At 36.7% G+C, this 22304-nt stretch overlaps 1 protein-coding gene and 1 pseudogene across 1 annotated transcript; both read left to right on the forward strand.

Moving 5' to 3' along the window:
* Positions 1 to 7143: 7143 nt before the first annotated feature.
* LOC114923219 lies at positions 7144 to 8867 on the forward strand (annotated as a pseudogene).
* Positions 8868 to 10174: 1307 nt separating this feature from the next.
* Positions 10175 to 22086, forward strand: NUS1 (NUS1 dehydrodolichyl diphosphate synthase subunit). The gene is made up of 5 exons (XM_015825053.1): positions 10175 to 10574; positions 17905 to 18027; positions 18646 to 18798; positions 20071 to 20170; positions 21861 to 22086. The coding sequence occupies exons 1-5, from the start codon at positions 10175 to 10177 to the stop codon at positions 21949 to 21951; spliced, it is 867 nt and encodes a 288-aa protein (XP_015680539.1). The 3' UTR covers positions 21952 to 22086.
* The last annotated feature ends 218 nt before the right edge of the window (positions 22087 to 22304 follow it).

The raw sequence follows: 22304 nt of genomic DNA on the forward strand, positions 1-22304 counted from the left end.
TGGTACCCCAAACTGCACTCGATGAGGTGGTTAAGAAGGGAGATGGGATGTAGGGAGGTGGAAAGGAGGAAAGAGGAGAGGTTGTGGGTTTAGGGAGAGGAAGGAAGAGGAAAGTGAATGAGGGTGGAGGCAAGGCGGGGACTGCCGAGCGTCTCCGAAAATGTACTAGGATTATCTTTTTTGCTTGTGTAAGTAAATGCATCATATTTGTATTATTTGTTGTTTAATTTCAAAAATTAATAAAAATTTTATTAAAAAACAAACAAACCAGAAGCTGCATCCCTTTATCCCATAGTGCTTTTCAAAGTGCAACTGGACTTTCTTGATAAGAAAGAAACACAAACTTTACACACTTACCGACTATAGGGATTGATTGGTACAGCACACTAGGCATTTTTAAATATGTGACTGGCTACTCTCTACTTCGGTCCGTTCTACGAATGCAGCCGTTTTTGTATTAGTGAAAGAAAGAGAAAGCAAACACTAAACAATGAAAATAAACTCCCCCCCCCCAAAAAAAGCTTCAAGAGTTAGTTTGTTTTTAAAATGTAGCTTTCTGAGGAACCTTGCCAAACTTATGCTAATATTTAAAATAGTAAAAAGAGAAGAATTACATCGTTCCTGGTTTTAAGGCAAGGCGACTGAACAACAAAAAGATGCTTTATTTTATTAAATGTATATGTTGCCCGTCTGATTGTCCTGAGTTCAAGAGTTCATCCCTTTATTGAAGCACAAACTTACTTAGGCAACTGGTTTTTGTACTATATCTTCATGACATCACCTTCATCTTTTCCCCAGCCCACAGCTGATGCAGCTGACAATCATTTTTTTGCTACTTCCAAAGAAATTGTTTCCCCCTATTTTCCCAATATAATTTTTGCTGTGGACCTGATCTTGGTTGCTTCTTTGACTATGTGGCTGCTGAGGCAGTTATAGAACTGGAAACTGCCAACTCCTACTGACCACTTTTGGGTACTGCAGGAACACAGATACCCTCTTTGGTGACCCCCAAATCTCTGGTTGCTGGAAATATTCCTCTGGCCATTTTGGCTGCAGGAGAAACTAAATACAAGTTAGTCCTTGACTTACGATCACAATTGAGCCCCAAATTTCCTTTGCTAACAAGGCCATTATTAAGTGAATCATTTTACGATCTTTGCCACAGTTGTTAAGCAAATCTGGCTTCCCCATTGACTTACAAATGTTGATCACATGACCCCGGGACAGTACAACTGTCATAAATGAATCCCAGTTGCCAAGTGCCCCAATTTTTATCACTTGACTGTGGGGATGCTAAAATAATTGTAATGTGAAAAATGGTCATAAGTCATTTTTTTCAGTGTTGTTGTAACTTTGAATGGTCAGTAAACAAATGATTGTAAGTCGAGGATTACCTGCACAAGTCTTCTTCTGCAGAAGCACCTGTTCACATCTTGTGTATCTTGTGCCATCCAGAGCAATTGTCTGATCTTAACTAGACTCCCTATCTTTACAGTCTTGGAAAAAATTGGGCTCATTCCTGTAACAGAGAAGGGCTAACAATCAAGTCAGCAAATTTTATGCTGGTTCAAGAACCAGCGAATGTAATTTTTTAATGTGGATTTCTGATTATGCTCTAAAAACTGCTGCTCAAATCAGTCTCTACAATCACATGGCAAAGAACCATTGTATCTCCTTTCTGCCAGTGTACCTATGGTACATCAGTTGTAGTTGCTGTGGAAAAAGTTTACCATCTTTCGCAAATCATCTACTAGAAGATATTTTTTTTGGTAAAAATATATGGTAGCAAAATAAGGACCCAACTTTTTGAATTATAAAAGGAGTAGAAAGGAATTGAAAGTATTGTTGAAAGGCTGAGCTAAAACAAATAGAAGCTAGATAAAATAATCTTAGTAGTGTCTACTATTGATTTCCCAAACAAGATAGTTTTACAAAGATAACCATCAAAATCTCCTCTAGTTGACTTTAATTACTAGTGATAACATGGTCATATTCTTACAATGTTTGTGGTAGAAAAATGGGAGCAGTTTATCATTGCCTTCTTCCAGGATTCTTTTTTACAATTTTCTCATTCAAACCTATTGTCTTGAGATTTACTGATGTTCTTGCACCCAAATACTAAGCCCAGCCCTGCTTCACTTTTTCAAGGTCAGTAAGGGTTTCCCCTGTTCTAATGTTTTCTAAAAACAAATAGTAAATCTTTCAGGGAGGATTTTGACGTGTGTAAGGAGACAGCCAGCCAAATATGCTGCTTCAATTAATTGATGTTCCCTTGTTGGGTAATGAAAAATCCACAAGCAAACAATCAAGTTCAGAGAGCACCAAGGACTCCATAATAGTAAACTGTTGAGACAGGCCAACCTCTACATTTTTTATATATTCAGAGAATGCAAAATGCTTACATTAATAAAATGTGCAAGTTATATTTTCTCTATGCTCAAAACATTGTTTATATTATGTGAAAAAATACAGCTCATTTTCTCCATTTTCCACGCAACAATTATGATTGCAGAATATAAATACCCATAACCATCAGTTCCTGCTTTTCACACTTTTAAAAGCCTTCCCTAGAAAGAGCAACAGCAATAGCACATACTGCTCCATAGTGCTTTACAGCACTCTCTGAACAGTTTTATAATGTTAGCATATTGGCCCCAACAATCCGGGTCCTCATTTTACCGACCTCAGAAGAATAGAAGGCTGAGTCAACTTTGAGCTGGGCTGGATCAAACTCCTGGCAGTTGGCAGAGTTAGCCTGCAATACTGCATTCTAACCACTGCACCATGATAGAGAATGTAGAGAGAGGGAGTGTGTAAAAATCTTTAGCAACTTCAATTGTGTGATGGAATGTAGGAAGGAGAAGGATTCCAAAGAGGGAGGAGTAAGACGCAACTCAGCCTAGACATTGCAAGGTAAAAAGAGGGTGACGACCCTAACATTAACAAAGTATACTGTAGATCAGTGTTTCTCAATCTTGACCACTTGAAGACATATGGACTTCAGCTCCAGAATTTCCCAGCCAGCCCTGCTGTAGATAGTAGAGACCTCAGACTAGCAAGATTTTGTCTATAGGTGGGAAACAAAAATTACCTGACAAATTGGGATCAGCAACACAGTCACTAAATGGAAAATCACATAACTGTGCTTCAATTCCATAATAATTCTGACTTCTTTGCTGGCTGGAAGGAAAATCCTATCCTCCTTAGATAGACAGGGAAAAAGAGTAGCTTCCTGTACATTGTTTGGAATGTTTTTATGTGTAGAGCAGATCAGCAGTTGCTCATGCCAAGACAACCAATTCCTTGTCATGTAGAGTATGTATTAAAACAGCACAACAAACATTCTCATGTAATAAAGATTTTTATCACTAACAGGTGCAGTTCTTTCAATGCCAAAATCCAAGGACAAACCTTTGCTCAGTGCTTACATACACACACACACACACATACACAAAGTATGCTGCCCGTAACTTAAACATTCAAACTTGCCTGTATGAAATACCTTTATATATTACCTTTCCAACACAGTTCTCCCTGAATTTTATCCATGGGTAGACTTCATTAAAACCATGTTGTAACCGAGAATGTGAACTTTTAAATCCTTCAGGAAATATGGGACCTTGAAAGCCAGTCCAATAGCTAGAAACTCCTGGGCTAAGGCTGTTGATTACAAAGTGAACTTCTTCCTAGTTTGTGAATAAGATGAAAGGTAGGAAGAAGAACTGCTAGTAAAGAATAAGGGAAGGTTACATTGATAACTGTTGTAATATCTAGTCCCTGGATCTGGATGCAAAATAGATGTTTCTGAGTGGGTTGAGTTGCCTAAATAATCAATCCTTAGCTTTCTCGCGTAATAGAGAACGCAGTGTATTTTCCCCACTTCTGAGTTGTGTGTGTGTGTATAATATGTCTAAATATAGACATATTATGAGGAAATATTTACACATTGGATTTTTATTTGAGGCAGCTGTAATGTGGACTGAAGTTTGGTCAGGAATCAAATGATGAGGCAAGGCAAAAGAGTAAATTAGCCTTTTAATATGTTTAGCTTGTTCACACAATATACTAAGCTATTATGTGGTATGTCTGCTTTTGCCTTAGTATGATGTGGGAATCCAGCAAATTGTGGCTGATTGATACAGTGTATGAAACAAGTTGTTGGTTTCCTAATGGGACAATGCTGCATTTGTTTACTCAAAACAAATAATTTCTATCAAGATCATTGCCAAAAAAAGTTGGTACCAATGTAAGGTCTTGAAAACCACAAAGGAAGCACATTTTGCACAAGATTTGCAAATTGTTAATCTTAAAGGTAAGATTTTTGTCAATAACAAGTATGAGAGATCACTTTAAATATTCTAAATCCAGTCACTAGAAAGGGTTTTTTTTATCATGTTTAACACAAGGTCACAAAACTTGCAAATATTTTATAGACCTCTATAAAATATCTCCTTATCTTTCTTCCCAGCTCATTTTGTAGTCACTGTCACATTTAACCAAAACAGAAAAATGTAGTAGTAGAACTGCTTGCTGATTAAATGCCAGACAATAAATCAGATTAATGTCCCAGCCAAGCAAAATAAAATTGTGAAGCCTGTTGATTTTCCAACCTAGTCAAATTAAGAAATTATCTTTTTGGTCTCTCCATCATCTCTTTAGCAACCAAAAGCTGTTGTCTCCCAGTCACTAAGAACTGCCCTATGCAACATTTTCCTTAGGCTGCAAAAAAGCTTACATACCTTCTTTCTACAAATCCATCTGCCTGCATACTGTAAGTGATGCTTGAACAGCACATTCTGTAATATGTATTAGAGCTTATGTGAGTTCCTTATGAATGCTAGTTTAATGGTCTTTGGAATGGTTTAATGGTTTGGAATAGTCTCTAATGGTTCTATGCCAGGGATCCCCAACCCTCGGTCCATGGACCAGTACCGGTCTGCGGCATGCCAGCAACTGGTCTACACAAAAAAGCAAAGCCCCATCCACAAGATGCAGGCAGCACACAAAATCACTCACTCTCCGGTCCATGGAAAAACCTCTCTCCGTGGAATCAATCCCTGGTGCCCAAAAGGTTGGGGACCTCTGTTCTATGCTATACAGAGGCCTGATTTAAACCAGGAAAGAGAACTAGTCATGTACTGTTAGTTCTGTCAATGTTTGATACAACTAAAAAGTACTTTATTGGCATGTGATTTTTATTGTTTTTATCATGATATTTTTACTATGTCTGAAGACTTGTGCAAGAAATCTGTAACTATTGCCCTAACTAGGCAACATTCTCAGGATGGGTAACAGACAACTGTAGTTCTGGCTGTTTATGCAAGATAATATCAGTTTTTATGTCCCCCTTGGAGAGTGGTGCATCCTTTTGTCCATTTCATTCTGGCTTTGGCAGTATTATATGCTATGGTGGTAATTGATCCAGCCATAACAGTCATAATAGAAGAATTCTCCAAATTTCATGAATGTTTATGCTTATGATATGAGTTAATATATACTGAAATTGAAGCTTAAATGGCTATTGTGTATTCTTTATTGGCCAAGTGTGATTGGACACACAAGGAATTTGTCTCCAGTTCATAAGCTCTCAGTGTACATGAAAGCAACAAGTGATAAATCATGATCATAATCATAAAATACAATCATCATAAATCATAAGATACAACACTCAGTGATAGTCATAGGATACTAAATAAGCAATCAACATAAATCATAATAGGATACTAAATAAAAGCAATCAACATAAATCATAAGATACAAAGCTATAGTCATAAGAAGCTAAGGAAATGGGTAATGGGAAAGATGAGGAGGATAATAGTAATACAGCCCTACTAGGTGGTTTGACATCCCAGGGGCATAAGACAGTGTTGTGGGAATTAGTTGTTTAGCAGAGTGATGGCATGGTGGGGGGGAAACTGTCCTTGTGTCTAGCTGTTTTGGCGTGCTATGCCCTATAGTGTCATCTTGAGAGAAGAAGTTGAAACAGTCTGTGTCCAGGATGTGAGGGGGTCTGTAGATATTTTCATAGCCCTCTTTCTGGCTTGTGCAGTATACAGGTCCTCAGTGGAAGGCAGGCTGCTTGCAATTGTTTTCTCTGCAGTTCTAACTATCCACTGAAGTCTGTGTCTGTCTTGTTTGGTTGCAGTGCCAAACAGACATTATAGAGGTGCAAATGACATCATCATCATTTGATTCAAGCTTATCGTCCCACAGAAAAGCATTGTGTAATGTTGGGTCAATCTCTGATTTTCAATCCAATCACCCCTACAGAGTTATTTTAGAGCTAAATTCAAATAAACCTTGAGCTCTTCTGATGAAAGATGTGGTGGTGGTGATGGTGGCGATGATGATGATGATGATAGGATGGAGAAAGGAGAAACAACTGCCTTATTTTACTTCTCCTCTCATCTCCTGATTTTTTTCAGCATCTCACCTGATGATGAGTTCTGGAGATTCAGGCATTTTGATTTGTTCTAATAAATTAATATCCCATCATGGATTTGGGCCGTTTGAATACAGTAAATTCCACTGAATGTGGAGGGATGTACTTCTGCTCAGGGAACTGTATCCTCTATTCCCACTGTTTTGATCAACAGGATTCTATGCCAGTATACTGAAAAGTATATTTCACAAAATTCAATTGTACATGTTTTCAGTTATGCTTAGAATTGTTATAAAGCTGTCATATATTCTAGAATATGCCTCTAGAGGGCCCCAGTTTGCTCTGGAACTACAGTAGCAGGATACCCCAGTTTGGCAAGATTATGCTCTGTATTTTGATACTCTTGCATAACTCTTTAAATGGCATTTGAATAAATTTCCTGACAATATATGCCTATTCTGTGGAGGCAGATGATTGCTGATTGAATTAGTTCTGGCTTTTGTCTTCAGATTGATGACATTTATTGAGAGAAATTGACTGGTCCAAGGCCCCCCTGCAGGCATTCATGCCTAAAGCGACATTAAAACTCATGGTCTTCAGTTTGCTTTAGTGGTTAAGGGACCAGGCTAGAAACCAGGAGACCATAATTTCTAATCCTGCTTTAGTCATGAAAGCCAGCTGGGTGATTTAGGCCAGTCACACTTTCTCAGACCAATTCACCTCACAGGGTTGTTGTGTGGGGAAAATAGGAGGAGGAAGGGATGCTGGAAAATATTCGCTGCCTTGAGCTATTTGTAAAAATAATGAAGATACCAACAAATAAATATAAGAAAAATGAACTCACAAATCTACTTTCCTTCCAGAAAACCTTGAAATATTGGAACTTGGTGACAATTTAATAAGGGTTCTTCTACCTGAATTTGATTTTGAAAGTTTTTTTTAAAAGAAATAAGAGAACTTGGTATACAAACCAATTTGATTTTGTTTTTTTTCCCCTCCCTTACTAGTTTACAGAGGTTGACTTTGGATGGAAATAACACAGAATATGTCTCTTGGTCATTGCATTTTCCACACCTAAACTATATTAGCATCGAGATAGAACACTGCAATGTTTTCCAAGAAGCTTGTTCACATTTTTTTATAATTTGTTGTTTCTTCATTTAAATGGTAATCTATTCACAGATCTCCTTCTGATCTGCTAATATAGGGGTGTCAAACTGCTGGCCTGCGGGTTGGTTGCATCATGTGGAGGCCGCGCCCACCCCACCTCCAGAAATGCGAAAAAAGTCATGACACGTCGCGACACGTCACGTGACGCGGCGAGTTTGACACCTGTGTGCTAATATTATATTGTCATTGAAGCTGGAAAGGAACCAGCTGAAAGTGGTAAAACTTGGAGATGTGGAAAAATTTGTCAGAGCTCTGCCTGTCTGAAAACCAGTTTTCACCGGTTGGTATGCAGCTTTCTTTCTGGTTTAATGAGGATGGACCTGTCAAAAAAACAAACTCCAAACAATCTCACTCAGATTGCCAGAAAATTGATTTCACAAACAATCTGAGAGCATTAGAGCACAAGAAGTTTAGAGTTTATGAAACTTCAACCGTGTGTTCCTTGACAATTATATTGTATGTTACTACGTTTGAAGATGGAGTGCTTCAAAAAATGTACACTATTGTCTAATTTAGCACGTGAACAAAATCAGCTTCATTCTATTCCATTAAAGTAAGTGACTAAGATACATAATTTGTCAGGGACGTGGAATTAAAAGAACATAAGTTGAATTTCATTGTGGAATCAGGAAATATATTATCTCTGCAATAAAGAGTTTACATTTAGTATATTTTCTGTAATATAAATACATTCAATTTCAGGATTGAAGAAATTAGTTTGGTTTCTAAAAGAAAAAGTGTGCTGCCAAAGGCTGAGTTCCTGTAATCTTATTCATACTACACCATGAACTTTTAAAAATGTCTCAAATTACAACGTAGTTTAATTTGCAGTCCAAAAGCCCATTTGGCTAGGAAGCCAAGTGGGTGGCATGTTACTTATTTCTCATTGTAATGATAGGTTGTGTGGATAAATAGTTAGTTTGCTGAAAGCAGTTATAGAAGTGATAAACAATATTTTTCTTTACTTTTTTCTTCAGAGTCCCACATGCTCTAACCAGACTGGACTTAAAAAGAAATAATGTATGAAATATTAAAGAAAAAGAATTAGCAAATTAAAAATGTCTAAAGGTATTAAATCTAGAGAACAATAAGCTATCCACTCTTAGTTACAATTTCCTAACATTCCCTGTCTCAGATACTTGATGACAATCCATGATGTCTTCAAATCAGAAGTGTGCTCACCACCAAAGGCACAGAGGTCAAGGGAGGGTCATCACTAGTAGAGAGCCTTGATGAAAGCTGTATGTCTTCAACAATGATCTTGCATTTGTATATACATAAAATCTTTATTCTGTGTAAGAGGGTAAAGCAATAAGCAAGCATACAAATGGCGATATCTCTGTAAATATGGGTGGTGATTATGATTATGAAATAAAGGTCAACCTAAGATACCTTCTGTAGATCTCCTTCCTCTAATGTGAATTTAATTCAGCCCTATTTCAGGAGATCGGAGACTTTTGTGTTTCGTTGTATAGCATCTAACTCAACTGTCTCCAAGCATGCTTGTGAGGACCACACAGGCCATCACTTAAAAGTAAATAATGTAGTTGTATTTAGAATTGTTTAATTATCCTATATGCTGCACTGATGGGTGACCAATATTTATCAAAATATATATGTACAGTACTGTATATGAATGTGTGAAAGGACCACTTTGGCAGAACCGGTAGCTAATTTTTTGTTGCCCAGGGCCAGAATGGACTTCCGGAACCGGCATCCATGCAAGAGAACCGGTTGTTCACATATTTGAATCCCACCACTAGAAAGGACCCAAAGGTGGACCCTCTTTGAAAAAGATATTTCTAAGAAGTAGCTTTCTACGCATTTGTGGGATATGTGAGAAATAAGGATGCAAATAAACAGACGTCTGCAGCCCACAAATAATGTTTTAGTTCAGTCCGTATTTCTTAAAAGTTTTAGTTCAGTGCATTTTCACTCCTACAATTCACCTTCACTCCTGGTTAAGAAATAAGCCATTATAGGAGCTTTTCATCTAATTCATCTCACAATTGCCTATCCAGTTTGAGCAAATAAAGCAGTGTTTCTCAACCTTGACAATTTTAAGGCATGTGGACTTCAACTCCCAGAATTCCACAGCCAGCATTGCTGGCTGTGGAATTCTGGGAGTTGAAGTCCACATGCCTTAAAATTGTCAAGGTTGAGAAACACTGAAATAAAGGAACCAGCCACAAAAATTTGATTTATTGTTTCACTATCACGCACATGGTGAGCAAGGCAGCGGAACTTTAACAACGCACACACGTCCGCCACTAGATGTCGCAATATAACATTAAATCCGTCCGTAGCTGCAAAAAGACATCCTTAGGGCTTCCCTCTTCGTCAGTTTCCTTCGGGCCACGTCATTTGGTCTCTCAACCCGGAAACGACTTAGTCCCGTTGCTTCGACCAATGAGCAGCAGCTGCGTAGGCTAGAGGGTAAAGGTCAGGACAGGTCTAGAGATGGTTGCACTAGAGAAAGTTGCCGGGCAGATAAAACCGTCTCCGTGAAGCAAAGGGAGGCGAGATGGTGCATCCTTCGCGGTTCGGCTGATCCAACTTTAACCGCCTCGGCCGACGATTCCCCGCTCTCTGCTCCTCTCGCGTCTCCCTCCGTCCAGTCCAATGAGCGTCGCGTACGAGCTGCTGTGGCGTTTGCTGCACGCCTTGTTCAGCGTCCAGCGCGCGCTGGTCGCCTGGGGCCGCGGTTGGTTCGGAGGTCACGGCTCGTGGCTCAGCCGTTGGCGGCGGCGCGCGGCTACGGCCGCCACCGCCGCCTCGCGGGCCCTGTTAGCTCCGGCGGCGGCGGCGAATCCTTTCGCCTTCCACAAGCCGGCGGCGGCGGGGCGGAAAGTGGTGGGCGCCGGGGGCCGGTGGCGGAGGGATGCGAAATCTCTGCAGAAGCTGCCGGGCCACGTGGGGCTGGTGGTGACCGAGGAGGAGCAGAGCTACGCCGATGTGGCCAGCTTAGTGGTGTGGTGCATGGCGGTGGGCATCTCCTATGTCAGCGTCTACGACCACGAAGGTAAGTCGCCTGTCGTAGCCAAGTTGCTCTCGCCCTTTTCTTGTGGAAAACGAAAGAACTCTTAACGAATTCCAGAAAATAGCAGAAAAATAGCAGAAAAAGTTTCTTTGCGCAGGTTCAGAGGCATTTTGGGATAGGCGATTCTGAACAAGGAGGGAGGGATTAGACTTCAGTTTTTATACTAATCTTCTTAAAGAACAAAGGGCTATACCAGGGGTAGGCAACCTTGGCTCTTTTATGACTCATGGACTTCAACTCCCAGAATTCCTGAGCCAGCTGTGCTGGCTCAGGAATTCTGGGAGTTGAAGTCCATGAGTCATAAAAGAGCCAAGGTTGCCTACCCCTGGGCTATACACATTGAAATACACACTGTGATACATTAGGAGCGTTTCTCACAGGCCTACAATGGAAGGTTTTGCTACATGCAAAGTATCCATGTGCAAAGCGCATTTGGTTGCCACATATTACTGACACAGAAATTTTTCTCCGTGTATTTTTCCCAGTGATTATGCATTACCTCATTGTCCTAGCAATTATGCAGAGAAATCGTTATTCTAGTTATTGTTCATTTTACTACATTACTTTCTCGATAGCGAGGTCGACCTTGAAAGTCCTACCGGCGGATGTTTTTTTTTTTTTTTCTGCCTGCCGTCGATCCCAGTTACAGGTTAGTCCTCGACTTAACAAGAGTTTAGTTAAAACAGCACTGAATGACCGTTTTTCTCACTTGCGACCATTGCAGGCATCCCCGTGGTCACGCGATCAAAAATTCAGAATATTTGGCGGTTGATTCGTATTTATGACTGGTTGCGGTGTCCCAGGGTTATGTTATGTTATGTTGCCTTTGGCAATATTTTGACCAGCAAAGTCAATGGGGAAGCCAGATTCGCTTAACAACAGTGTTACTAACTTAACAAGTGCAATGATTCACTTGACAACTGTGGCCAGAAAGGTCATAAAACGGGGCAAAATTCACTTCACGGATGTCTCAGTTAGCAACAGAAATTTTGGGGTCAATTGTAATTGTAAGTCGAGAACTACCTATATTAAATGCCGGCTAAGGCAACTAAGGTTTGTTGAGACAGGGAGCAGCTTTATTACAGGGTATGTTTTCCTTACCTAGCGTGAGCTCAGTTTGGCTGATAGAGAAAAATATAAACAGTAGAAAGTTAAGAGGTGAAGGTCAATAAAAGAACTTTTTTCAAGAAGTTCATTGGTTTTGTTATTTAGTTATTATTCGATTATGGGACTACCTGACTCCAGAGGATTCTGAGCAGTTTTTTCTGAATCTTTTTATTAGTGCCTACTGAATACATTTAGTTTAATCCCTATACTTTATTTTACTTCTCTTACTGCCGTTTAGAACATTTTATTAATTTTTTTAAACAAAAGAAACCATAATAACTAACACAAACTAATCAAGAGTAACCATTTTGATCAACTGTTTGAAAAAATAATTTTAGCAAATATTAGTGTTATACACCCTATTTTTAGATTCCAATAAATATGCGCTGATGTTCATTTTAGCAGAAATATTATTGTATATATTCCCAGAACCACCCACTCTTTTGCCACCATACCAGGATCTATTTGTTCATGAATAATGGGATGGTCTCAGATTCTCCATTTCTCTGATACAGATTTTTTTTTTCTTTTGCCCACTGCCTGGTAATGCATATTTAATTGATTAGTCCAGAAATGGTATTGACACAAGGATCCAGAACATTTCAGCAACTGTATCATGGTGATCTGAGTGTTCTGCTTGATCCCAGGATTTTTCAAATTGTTTTGTTGAACCCTAGGGATCTGCGAAGCAGGAGCAGAATGGTATTTACAGTCCCTTAAGCTCTCAGAGCAGAGAGGTATAGGTTCCTGACAATAATATAGAGCTTATATCTCTCTGCTCTCAAACTATCATGTTCTGATTTTTGCAGTTTAAGGAATGTTTACTTACCCTTCCCCTTTATTATCCAATAAGTATCAAAACAGCAACACTATTTGATTCTACATAATGCCAAAAACTGAAATAAAATGTATATTGAAGTTTTTAGTAAATGCTCATTATCTTAATGTTTCGCTTCTTTTCAAACAAAATTAGAATTTTTCAGCCATTGTAATACCTCCTATGATTCCCATTGTTCAATACTATGTATCCTCTCCACTCCACAAATGTTATTAAATAATAATTAGAATTACTGTGTGTAGTTGTTAAATTGGCTATAGAGAAAGGAAGCACTGCTTCAGCTAGCTAAAGTAATTTCAAAGTGATTTGTCTGAAATTTTGTTATGTAAAATGTTATACTTCTTTTTAATTCATGAAAACTGATAAGAAAATGTCATGTATTTTGTTTTACATTCTAAGAAATCAGTCTCATTTGCCAAAAGCAGCAATATCTGATGCAGTCCTGTATGGGCTTAATTTCACCTTATTTGTTATTAAGATTCATGTGACTATGTGACTCAGTCTAACATGCTGATATGTCATATAATGAACTGAAATAAAATCTTATTATTTCAATGCATTGCAAGTAGTCCTTATTTAGCAACCACAATTGAAATTGGCAACTTGATCATTAAGTGATTGCTAAGTAAAAGCATGACTGTGCTTACAATCTTCCTTCAGCTTTCCTTTGCAAAGGTTGTAAATACTAGGATTGTTGTAAAGTTATTTTTTCAGCACTGTCATAAGTGCAGCTATTTGCTAAATGAGGACTATATGTAAAGACTGGGATCATATTTTATCAACAGCATTTTAATAGGATCCACCTATAAGATGAAGTTGACACCCAAGTAAAGAAACTAAAATCTTGCTTAGATTAAATAATATACAGTAAAAAACATGATTGGAGAAACTCTGACTTGAAGGTGGACAACATATATCCAATTTAAAATAACCTTTTTAGTTTAGGAGAAGAAGGCCAATGTTTATAGCATCTTTAAGATATAAATGGGCAATTAGAGTCATAGTGGAATGGAAAAGTTTATAGACAGCCAGAATTTATTAAAGTATATGTGAGAAAATGAAGTCTTGAAGAATAGCTTCAGTTTAGTAAAAATTTAATTACATGGCTACAGCTCTTAAAGATGAGTCAAAAATGTTAATCAAGTCCAAATGGGATAATTTAAAAATTGCTCAATTTTTAAAACCATGCATCTTAAAAATGGACCATCACCAAACAGATAACTAAGAAACATATTTGCATTTTCTGTTTCATAATGAATGAACTTCCCACTTCAAACCTGTGAGAAGGTTTAAGGGAGTGCTAGGGAATCTGAATGGGAGTTTAAATGTAAAAAATGGTGTGTGTGTATATATATATATATATATATATATCCCCTTCCCCAATTTAGAAATTCAGGAAGTTGCCTAGCTGTCTTTTAATGCTAAAGAGTACATATGCATTATGTACATCCTCAATTACCTAAATAATTCTTTGTGCCAGTGCTTCTCAACCTTTTCTTCAACATGGACTCCCTTTAAATACCTTTTATGGTCCCAAACCATGGCTCCAGACCCCCAAGACTTAACTCAAAATTTAAATAATATTCGCCTTTGCGGACCTGCTGTGATGATATTGCGCTCCCCCCCCCCAGAGGTCCATGGGCCACAGGTTGAGAACCACTGCTTTACATAACGATTTAAATATATATATATATATATATATATATATATATATATATATATATATATATATATATATATATATATATATATATATATATATATATATATATATATATATATATATATATATATATATATATATATATATATATATATATATATATAACTAAAGTAAACTAAAGTAATTTAAAACTGCCTGGCTGATTTTGTCTAGGTTTAGAAGCTAAGAAGACATGAGCCTATTTAATACACAGATGCATGGCAAAAAATGCAAAAGGTTAGACTAGGACAGGGGTGTCAAACTGCCAGTCTGCGGACCGGTTGCATCATACGGAGGCCACATCCACCCCAGCTCTGGCAATGCAAAAAAAGTCACAATACGTCGCGACACGTCATGTGATGTGGCGGGTTTGACACCCGTGGACTACGAAATTGAGAGTCTAATATAAATTCGGGTTTTTTTTTGTCAAAGTTACTCAAAGATTGAAGAACCTTGGCGACTCTTCCTATAATTGATGAAAATGTTTTCCTATTTCTCTTTTAATCTATGCAAATGTTTTTAAACAAGGGCAGCTGAAAACATTCTATGCTAAAAATGTTGAAAGTAGATTCTATTCTAAAACAAAAAAGTAGTACAGGTAGTCCTTAACATACAACCTTTCATTTAGTACTGGTTGAAGTGACAATGGCACTGAAAAAAGTGACTTATGACCATTTATCACATTTACGACCATTGCAGCATCCCCATAGTCATGTGATCAAAATTCAGACTTTTTAACAACTGGCTTATATTTATGATAGTTGCAGGGTCCTGGGGTCATGTGATCATCTTTTGCGACCTTCAGACAAGCAGAGTCAAGGGGGAAGCCAGATTCACTTTAAAACTGGATTACGAACTTAACAAATGCAGTGATTCACTTAACAACTGTGCCAAGAAAGGTCATAAAATGGCACAAAAAACAATTGTCTCGCTTAGCAACAGAAATCTTGGGCTCAATTGTGCTCGTAGGTTGAAGACTATGTGTAGTAGAAAAAAGTAGAACCAAACATTTTTGTATTAATACTGTATCTTACCGGGTAAGTTTTGAAATGAAAACTCTTATAAAAGGTGCTATAAGAAATATGGAGAAACAACTAATTTGAGTATCAAAGTCATAGGAATTTAAATTTTAGGGGATCAAGTAAACAATTGGAAGTAATGTTTTCATTTTGAATGTATGATAGCTTTTTCAAATAAAGTTAGCAGGTTGCTCACTTGGATTTAGTAACCAATTTTAAAAAACTGCGTAGAGTTTTTAGCTAGCTAGAACAAGAATTCTGAAGTAGTAACATTCAACTCATAGTCTGGTCAGAACTGAAATTGTGTATATGCTTACCCTGTATCCTTGTGTGCGTGCGTGCATGCATGCTTACATGTGTGTGCACACACGTTTCCAGTCAGTTTCTTACTAGTTTTTTGACACTTAGGGCTAAATATGAATCAGTTGCCAAACATCTGAATTTTGATCACATGACCATGGGGTGGCTGCAATGGTCATAAGTGTGAAAAACGGTCTTAAGTCATTTTTTTTTCAATGCCACTGCAACTTTAAATAGTCACTAAATGAACTATTGTAAGTCGAGGACTACATGTATAATGGCAACAGTTGGCATTCAATGGAATGCTGCATCATTCCTATGCTATATAGATATAATTGTCATTATTTGCAGATACTTTTTTTGGTTTTGAAAAACTTGAAAGGTACATGCCCAAATTAACTAGAAGCTCTGTGTGATTTATAACATTTTATAATGCAAAGTCATTCTGTAGCTACTGTTAATGGTTCAGACCAGTACCACTGGTATAATAGTGGTTCTTACCTGTATTCAAGAATGTGTGCTTGTTTTTTTGTTTCTCTTTAAAACAAAAGCCTAGTTTAGTTATCTTTAGTACCTATTGCTGGGTGTGTGTGTGTGTAGAGACAGATAACAGCTCAGGATAATCAAAACAACCTGTATCACGTTATGAAATTAACCTTAGAATTTGCTAGCAGAAGAAATATAATATTAACTTTTATTTAAAAGCTCTGATTTTCCTGTTGTTAATAAGGCAAGCTTTAAATTCAGCAGAGAAGTAGGTTATGCTTTTTTAAATAATAAGTCAGGTATCAGGTTTGGACCTAATTATAAGGATTTTTTTCCCATGTTGTTGATTACTGATTCATTTTCCTTTGGTGTGAGGAGTTATGTTATAATGACAGAGTGTAACATAGTAGAATATTTGTTCTAGAACAATTGCCAGGACTGTCCCAAATTCTTGCCTTTTTGTGAATACTCTGTAACTAAAGGCACCTTGAGCTTATGTGTACCAAATAGCAACTCTTCCATGCTGAATGCCTCAGCATCTGGCTGACTTTGGCTGTGGAAGCTATGCAGATTTCAGCCTATTTAGTACTCAGATGAAAGATAAGCAATGCAAGGGAGGTAAGCTAGACTGGATAGTTGAGAAAACATCCTGAAAGAAAGCAGTGACAAACTATTGACATATCCCAGAAATCATGAGAAGCTGAACTCAAATGAGATTTTAACTTTACTACATTGTGCAACTGATTAATTTCCGATATGGAATGAAGGAGTTTGTTTATAGGTAGAAGGGATGTCCCTAATGTTGTGGTTTTTGAAGTATATGTTTTAAAAATTCAATTAAAATTTATAGCAATGTATACTTGTTCCTATTCTCTGTCCAATGGTTGAATGTACAATTGTGTGCAGAAGATATATTTCAGGTCTGTCTGGTATTTAAACTCTCTTTTGATTGCAGAGTCAGATCTCATGGAAAATAATGGTTCCAAATCAGTGTCAGACATTTTATACAACTAGAAATCTGTATGTACCCGAATTCAATTTTTTAATACTTTTCCTGGAGTACATCCCATACTGTTTTTAAGGATAGCAATTGGGAAAAAAGGGAATCTGTCTTGCAAATGGCCAACCAGTTAGGTAATTTGGGATGGTTATTTAGAATATAGAATTTAGTCCCTATTGTGCTATATCACTTACTTAGTATAGCCCAAAAGAGGTTTTAGTTTGTTGATACTGTACTCTTATAGTTAAATAAGCATTTATTATATGATGGATTATGGCTACCTTTGCAAGATACAAGATCTCTGTACTACCCCAATCATAAGATTTTGAGTGGCTTATATAATTATAAAATCGCAAACTAATCTTAAAAGAATAAAAAAAGGAACTTGGCCTGCAATACATGGCACAAGTATCCCTGAAAATTATATATATTTAAAAAACACCTAATAAAAGAGGATTGCCTTCACCTTCCTTCTGAATAATGACAGTGAGGGGAGGGGATCTTTATATTAGGGCATATGTTTAAAATGGGCAGTCACAATGAAAGCAAGTTATCTAGTCCCCCTCTCCTTATCTTTACAGAGAGTGGGTATGCAGTATGCCATCATAATTCAAATGTGTAGAACAAATAGATTCTACCTACAATAACCAGGACTAAGCCATGAAGAGCTTTAAAGGTGATAAGCATTTTGAGTGAAATGTATAGAATGGAGAAGTATTGCTGTGCTGAATCAACCTACTACACCAAGTAAAGTTTCTGAACATTCTTCCTGGGCAGCTCCAAGTAATCTCTAAATATCATTTCTGCAGCAAGATAAAAAAAATATTACCAGAACATGTTCTTTCTCTTCTTTTCCCAAGGTATTTTCAAAAGAAATAATTCAAAGCTGATGGATGAAATTTTAAAACAGCAGCAGGAATTGTTGAATCTTGACTGTTCAAAATATACAGTGAAATTTGCAAATCAGGAGAAAACAGATCAAGGTAAGATAATTTTTTTAAAACCCTGTATTGTTATTGAAGACTAAAATGCATTGATTACACAAAACTAATCCACAAATACTGGTGACTTAGTTTCTTGAATGGGAAATTTCCATGGCCACAAGTTCTTATAGATCTGGGTGTACACAACTCAGTGGAATAAGACAGATGAATATAAACATGAATTAAGAAAATTTTGATTCTAAACTTCTACTGGAGTGTTATTATTATAGCAAAGAATTAGGGATTTTCTACAAAGCATACTTTAGTAGGATTATTTAAGTAGCAGTAGCACTTAGACTTATATACCACTCCACAGTGCTTTAGAGCTGTCTCTAAACTGTTTACAGAATCAGCCTATTGCCCCGAACAATCTGGGTCCTCATTTTACCGACTTCAAAGGATGGAAGACTGAGTCAACCTTGAGCTAGCCAATACTGCATTCTAACCACTGTGCCATCACTGCTTACCAGTAGTAGGAACTTTGAGAAATTGCAGAGTAATGGGGGAAATGTTATTTTTAACTGGAGAATTGTAAGCCTCTAACTTTGGAAAAAACTGATTTCAAGCAACTGTTTCTGTTCTTCCACTTTCATTGTTTTATTTTAATTTCAACTGCAGTTTTAAATTGCCAATCTGTACTGAACGTGCTGTCCTCAGAGGATGGAAAAACAGATATCGTAAGAGCAGCTCAGAAATTTTGCCACTTAGTAGCACAAAAGCAAAAGAAATGCACAGATTTGGATATAAACATCTTGGAGAATTTATTAAGCAGTAAGTGTTAAAGCACAATTTATTTACTTTTTTTGAGTAGTTGGTGTAAAATGGCTGATCTAACAGTAATATTTTTTTTAAACATAATCAAACTCTTGGTGTAAATATTTGGATTATATATTCACTACAGGTAGTCCTCAACTTATTACCAGTTGTTTAGCGTCCTTTTGAAATTATGACAGACCCCCAAAAGGTATTTACAAACTAGTTTCGAAGTTACAATGGCTGCATGTTCCCTCCACAGTGACATGATCACATTTTGGGTGCTTGGCAATCGACTCAGCTTTATAGCTGTTTGCAGTGTCCCACCACTACATGCCCACGATTTTCAATGTTTTTTGCTGTTTTCCAGCAGGAAACACCAATTGCTATTATGGATTCCCTTAATGACTGTGGTCTTTGCTTAAAGACTACCATGCTTGGTTAATGACCACCTCAAAAAGTCTCATAAAGTCATGTCCGGTTACATAGTGACCTGCTTCACATCTTCAACAACTCATGACTGTAATTCCAGACTGTAATTCCAGATGGTCGTAAGTCAAAGACTACCTGTATTCAGTCTCTACATTCTATGGGGTTACTTTGTAGAAGATCTCCTTTTGAAATATGTCTTTGTAATTCTTGCTGTATAAGTGTTCCTTGCCAAATAAGTGCAGTCATTATTTGTAATGGTACATGGCCTCATGGAAGAAAATCCATTTAATTTGGAAAAATTTCACATTTGTCTTCAGGTTTATATACAGGGGGTACCAAAAGCCAGATCAATAGATAATTTATTTTATAAATTATATTCAGTTAGTTGCTGTTTCTTTTAAACACTTCCTTACTCATTTGATGTTTGATTTTCAAATATTCCTAAATATGGTAACATTTTCTTTGGGAAACAACAACAACATATGATTGGCCTTTGTGGCCTGACATTTAGGAATACTCTACATATTAAATCTGTCGATCTGAGCATTTATCTTCCATTAATACTCAAAATTGCCCATTTCATTGCAGATACAGATACTTAAAAGCAGTGTTCTGAATGTGGAATTTATTTGTTTTGACTGAATTACTTACAAGCTGTTTAATGTTTCAAAAATCCATGTGGGATAATTGGCTCCCAGAATTTGCTTTTCTGTGAATATATTATTTGGCTACAGTGTATTCTGCTGACTAGGCTATTTCAACTCTATTCATGAAGCAGAATGTTATGGCGAACCTGTGTTACACCTCTGATAAACTGGGTAGTCTTGATTTTGCAATACTATTGTGCCCTTTTTCTAGGTACTAATGGCTTTCCTGATCCTGACCTAATAGTAAAGTTTGGTCCTGTGGACAGTGTCCTGGGATTTCTTCCCTGGCAAATCAGATTGACAGAGATTGTGTAAGAACATATAATTCTTATGTATTTTCAGTAGTTTTGATTCTGATGTTCAATCTGATAGGAAAGTGTGGATATTGTAATAAGTCAAGCAAAAAAAACAGTTCTCTTCAGTTATGTTGAGGGCTAAATAAGAAATGCATCACAATGGGTATTAGAAATACGTTGACAATTTTTCTCTTGTGCCCTTTTGCAAAGCAAGAATGATAAAATGCAGCTTCAGTGTTTCTTGTCATTCTCTCCAGATTGCAATAGCTCACTAATTTTCTTCACTAGACTAACAAAACTAGATGTGTTAAGCTCACAGTAGGCTAAATTGTACTTTTAAACACTTCCCTCTAAAGTGGAAAAAAGGATTCAACTTCCTTGATATCACTCCCCATTCCTGCCCACCCTCCAACACTGAAAGCATTAGGAAAAAATGCTTCTTCCAGCCTCAAAGATTGCCAACTGCAGAAAGAAAAGTACAAATTCATGAACAGCTCAGATTAATAGTTTGCTTGCTAATACATACTTTATATTATTATTGACCCAGTGTATAATCATAAAAGATGGTAAAATTTCTTGATAATCAGTATAATGTAGGTTCTGTCACCTTGTTAATATTCTATTTGTCCTGTGGAATGACTTGCTCTCTATGACATGCCTGACACCCACCCAGAGGCAATTTAGGAATCTCTAAGAATCCATCTTTTTATGTTTGCCTTTTCTAGCCATTAACTCCTTGTAATATTTGCTTTTCTTTTTTTATGACTATTATAAACCACTTTGGATGTTTCTGAATTATGAGAAATGGTTTGAAAATTAGGGCTGTGTAATACTCTAGATTTAAAGGAAAAATTATTTCAAGACTATTTGGATGTACACTTTCTTAAATCCAACCCATCTTTGTATGATATATTACAACAACAGCTGCACAAGCCCAGAAAAGATGCAATTTCTATAAGACATAGCTATATAAGTATCCCTAAATATTCCAAATATCTTTATCCCTTTGAATATGGATTGGGCTATCCACTAAGAAAAAAATACAAATAATAAAGTCCTTTCAGATTGGCATCTCTAACTTTTAAATATTTAAAAGTTATAGATTTATTTAAACAGGTTGCAAACCTATTTAATAATTAATTAAAGCCGACAATGTCCAGAAGAATCTTGTGGTTCTTCAGTTGATGCAGAATAGCAAGCTTTGGATTAATAGTGAGTCTGATGACAGCTATGATTCAGTAATATCTGATGGGCTAGAGATATCCCATCCCTGCAGTAAATTTCTTTTTTTTCTTATTAGTGAATATCTTTCCATCATTTGAGCAAATTCATGTTGAATCTGAACTCTTATTTTATGTTCCATGGAGAAGAATATTCTTACCATAAGAGAGCACCTCTAATTATATACTGTGTACTTTTGCACATAGGTACTACAAGTTGGGGAGATCTTGTGGAATCTTATGTATTAAGAATAGATTCTTGTATAACCAAACAATATGCATCTGTTAGCATATTCCTCGGCTATAGAGTTGATAGAAAATTTGAAATATCCTTAAGTTCATATGTTATTATAAAATTTCTATGATTTGTCATATATCAGTCTGATTAATAGTTCAAAGCAAATTTTTAGGAAAGTGATAACAAACTTAAGTATTGTATGCAATCCCAATTATACTTAGTTTTCTTTCCAATTATTTTTTCTCAGTTCTTTGCCTTCACATGTGAATGTCAGCTATGATGAATTCTTCTCTGCCCTTTGTTACTATGCATCCTGTGATCAGCGTGTTGGAAAATGATTTATTGCAGAATTCTATCAAGATTTCTTTGGAAAGGACCAAGGTCTCTGTTTACAAATAGCTGTGATACATACAAGTCCAGTACATAGTCTTTTAATTTATCAAACTCAATAAAGTGTCTTATCCTTTTTAGAATTTGTATGTGTGTGTACTCATAATCTATGAAGGTATGAGAAAGCAATGGTTTACTGCTATCTAATAATGGTATATCATGAAAGTTGTAAAAATAGTTGTTTAAAGATTTCAGACTTATTTTTTTCAGTGATCAAACTCTTATTACTAGAAATATTTACATGCAATTATATATATAAAAAAGTCAAAGTAGCACTGCAGTCAATAAAGTGCACATTCTC

The sequence above is a fragment of the Protobothrops mucrosquamatus genome, unplaced genomic scaffold (genome assembly GCF_001527695.2).
Source record: "Protobothrops mucrosquamatus isolate PMUCROS unplaced genomic scaffold, P.Mucros_1.0 scaffold2464, whole genome shotgun sequence".
Lineage (NCBI taxonomy): Eukaryota > Metazoa > Chordata > Lepidosauria > Squamata > Viperidae > Protobothrops > Protobothrops mucrosquamatus.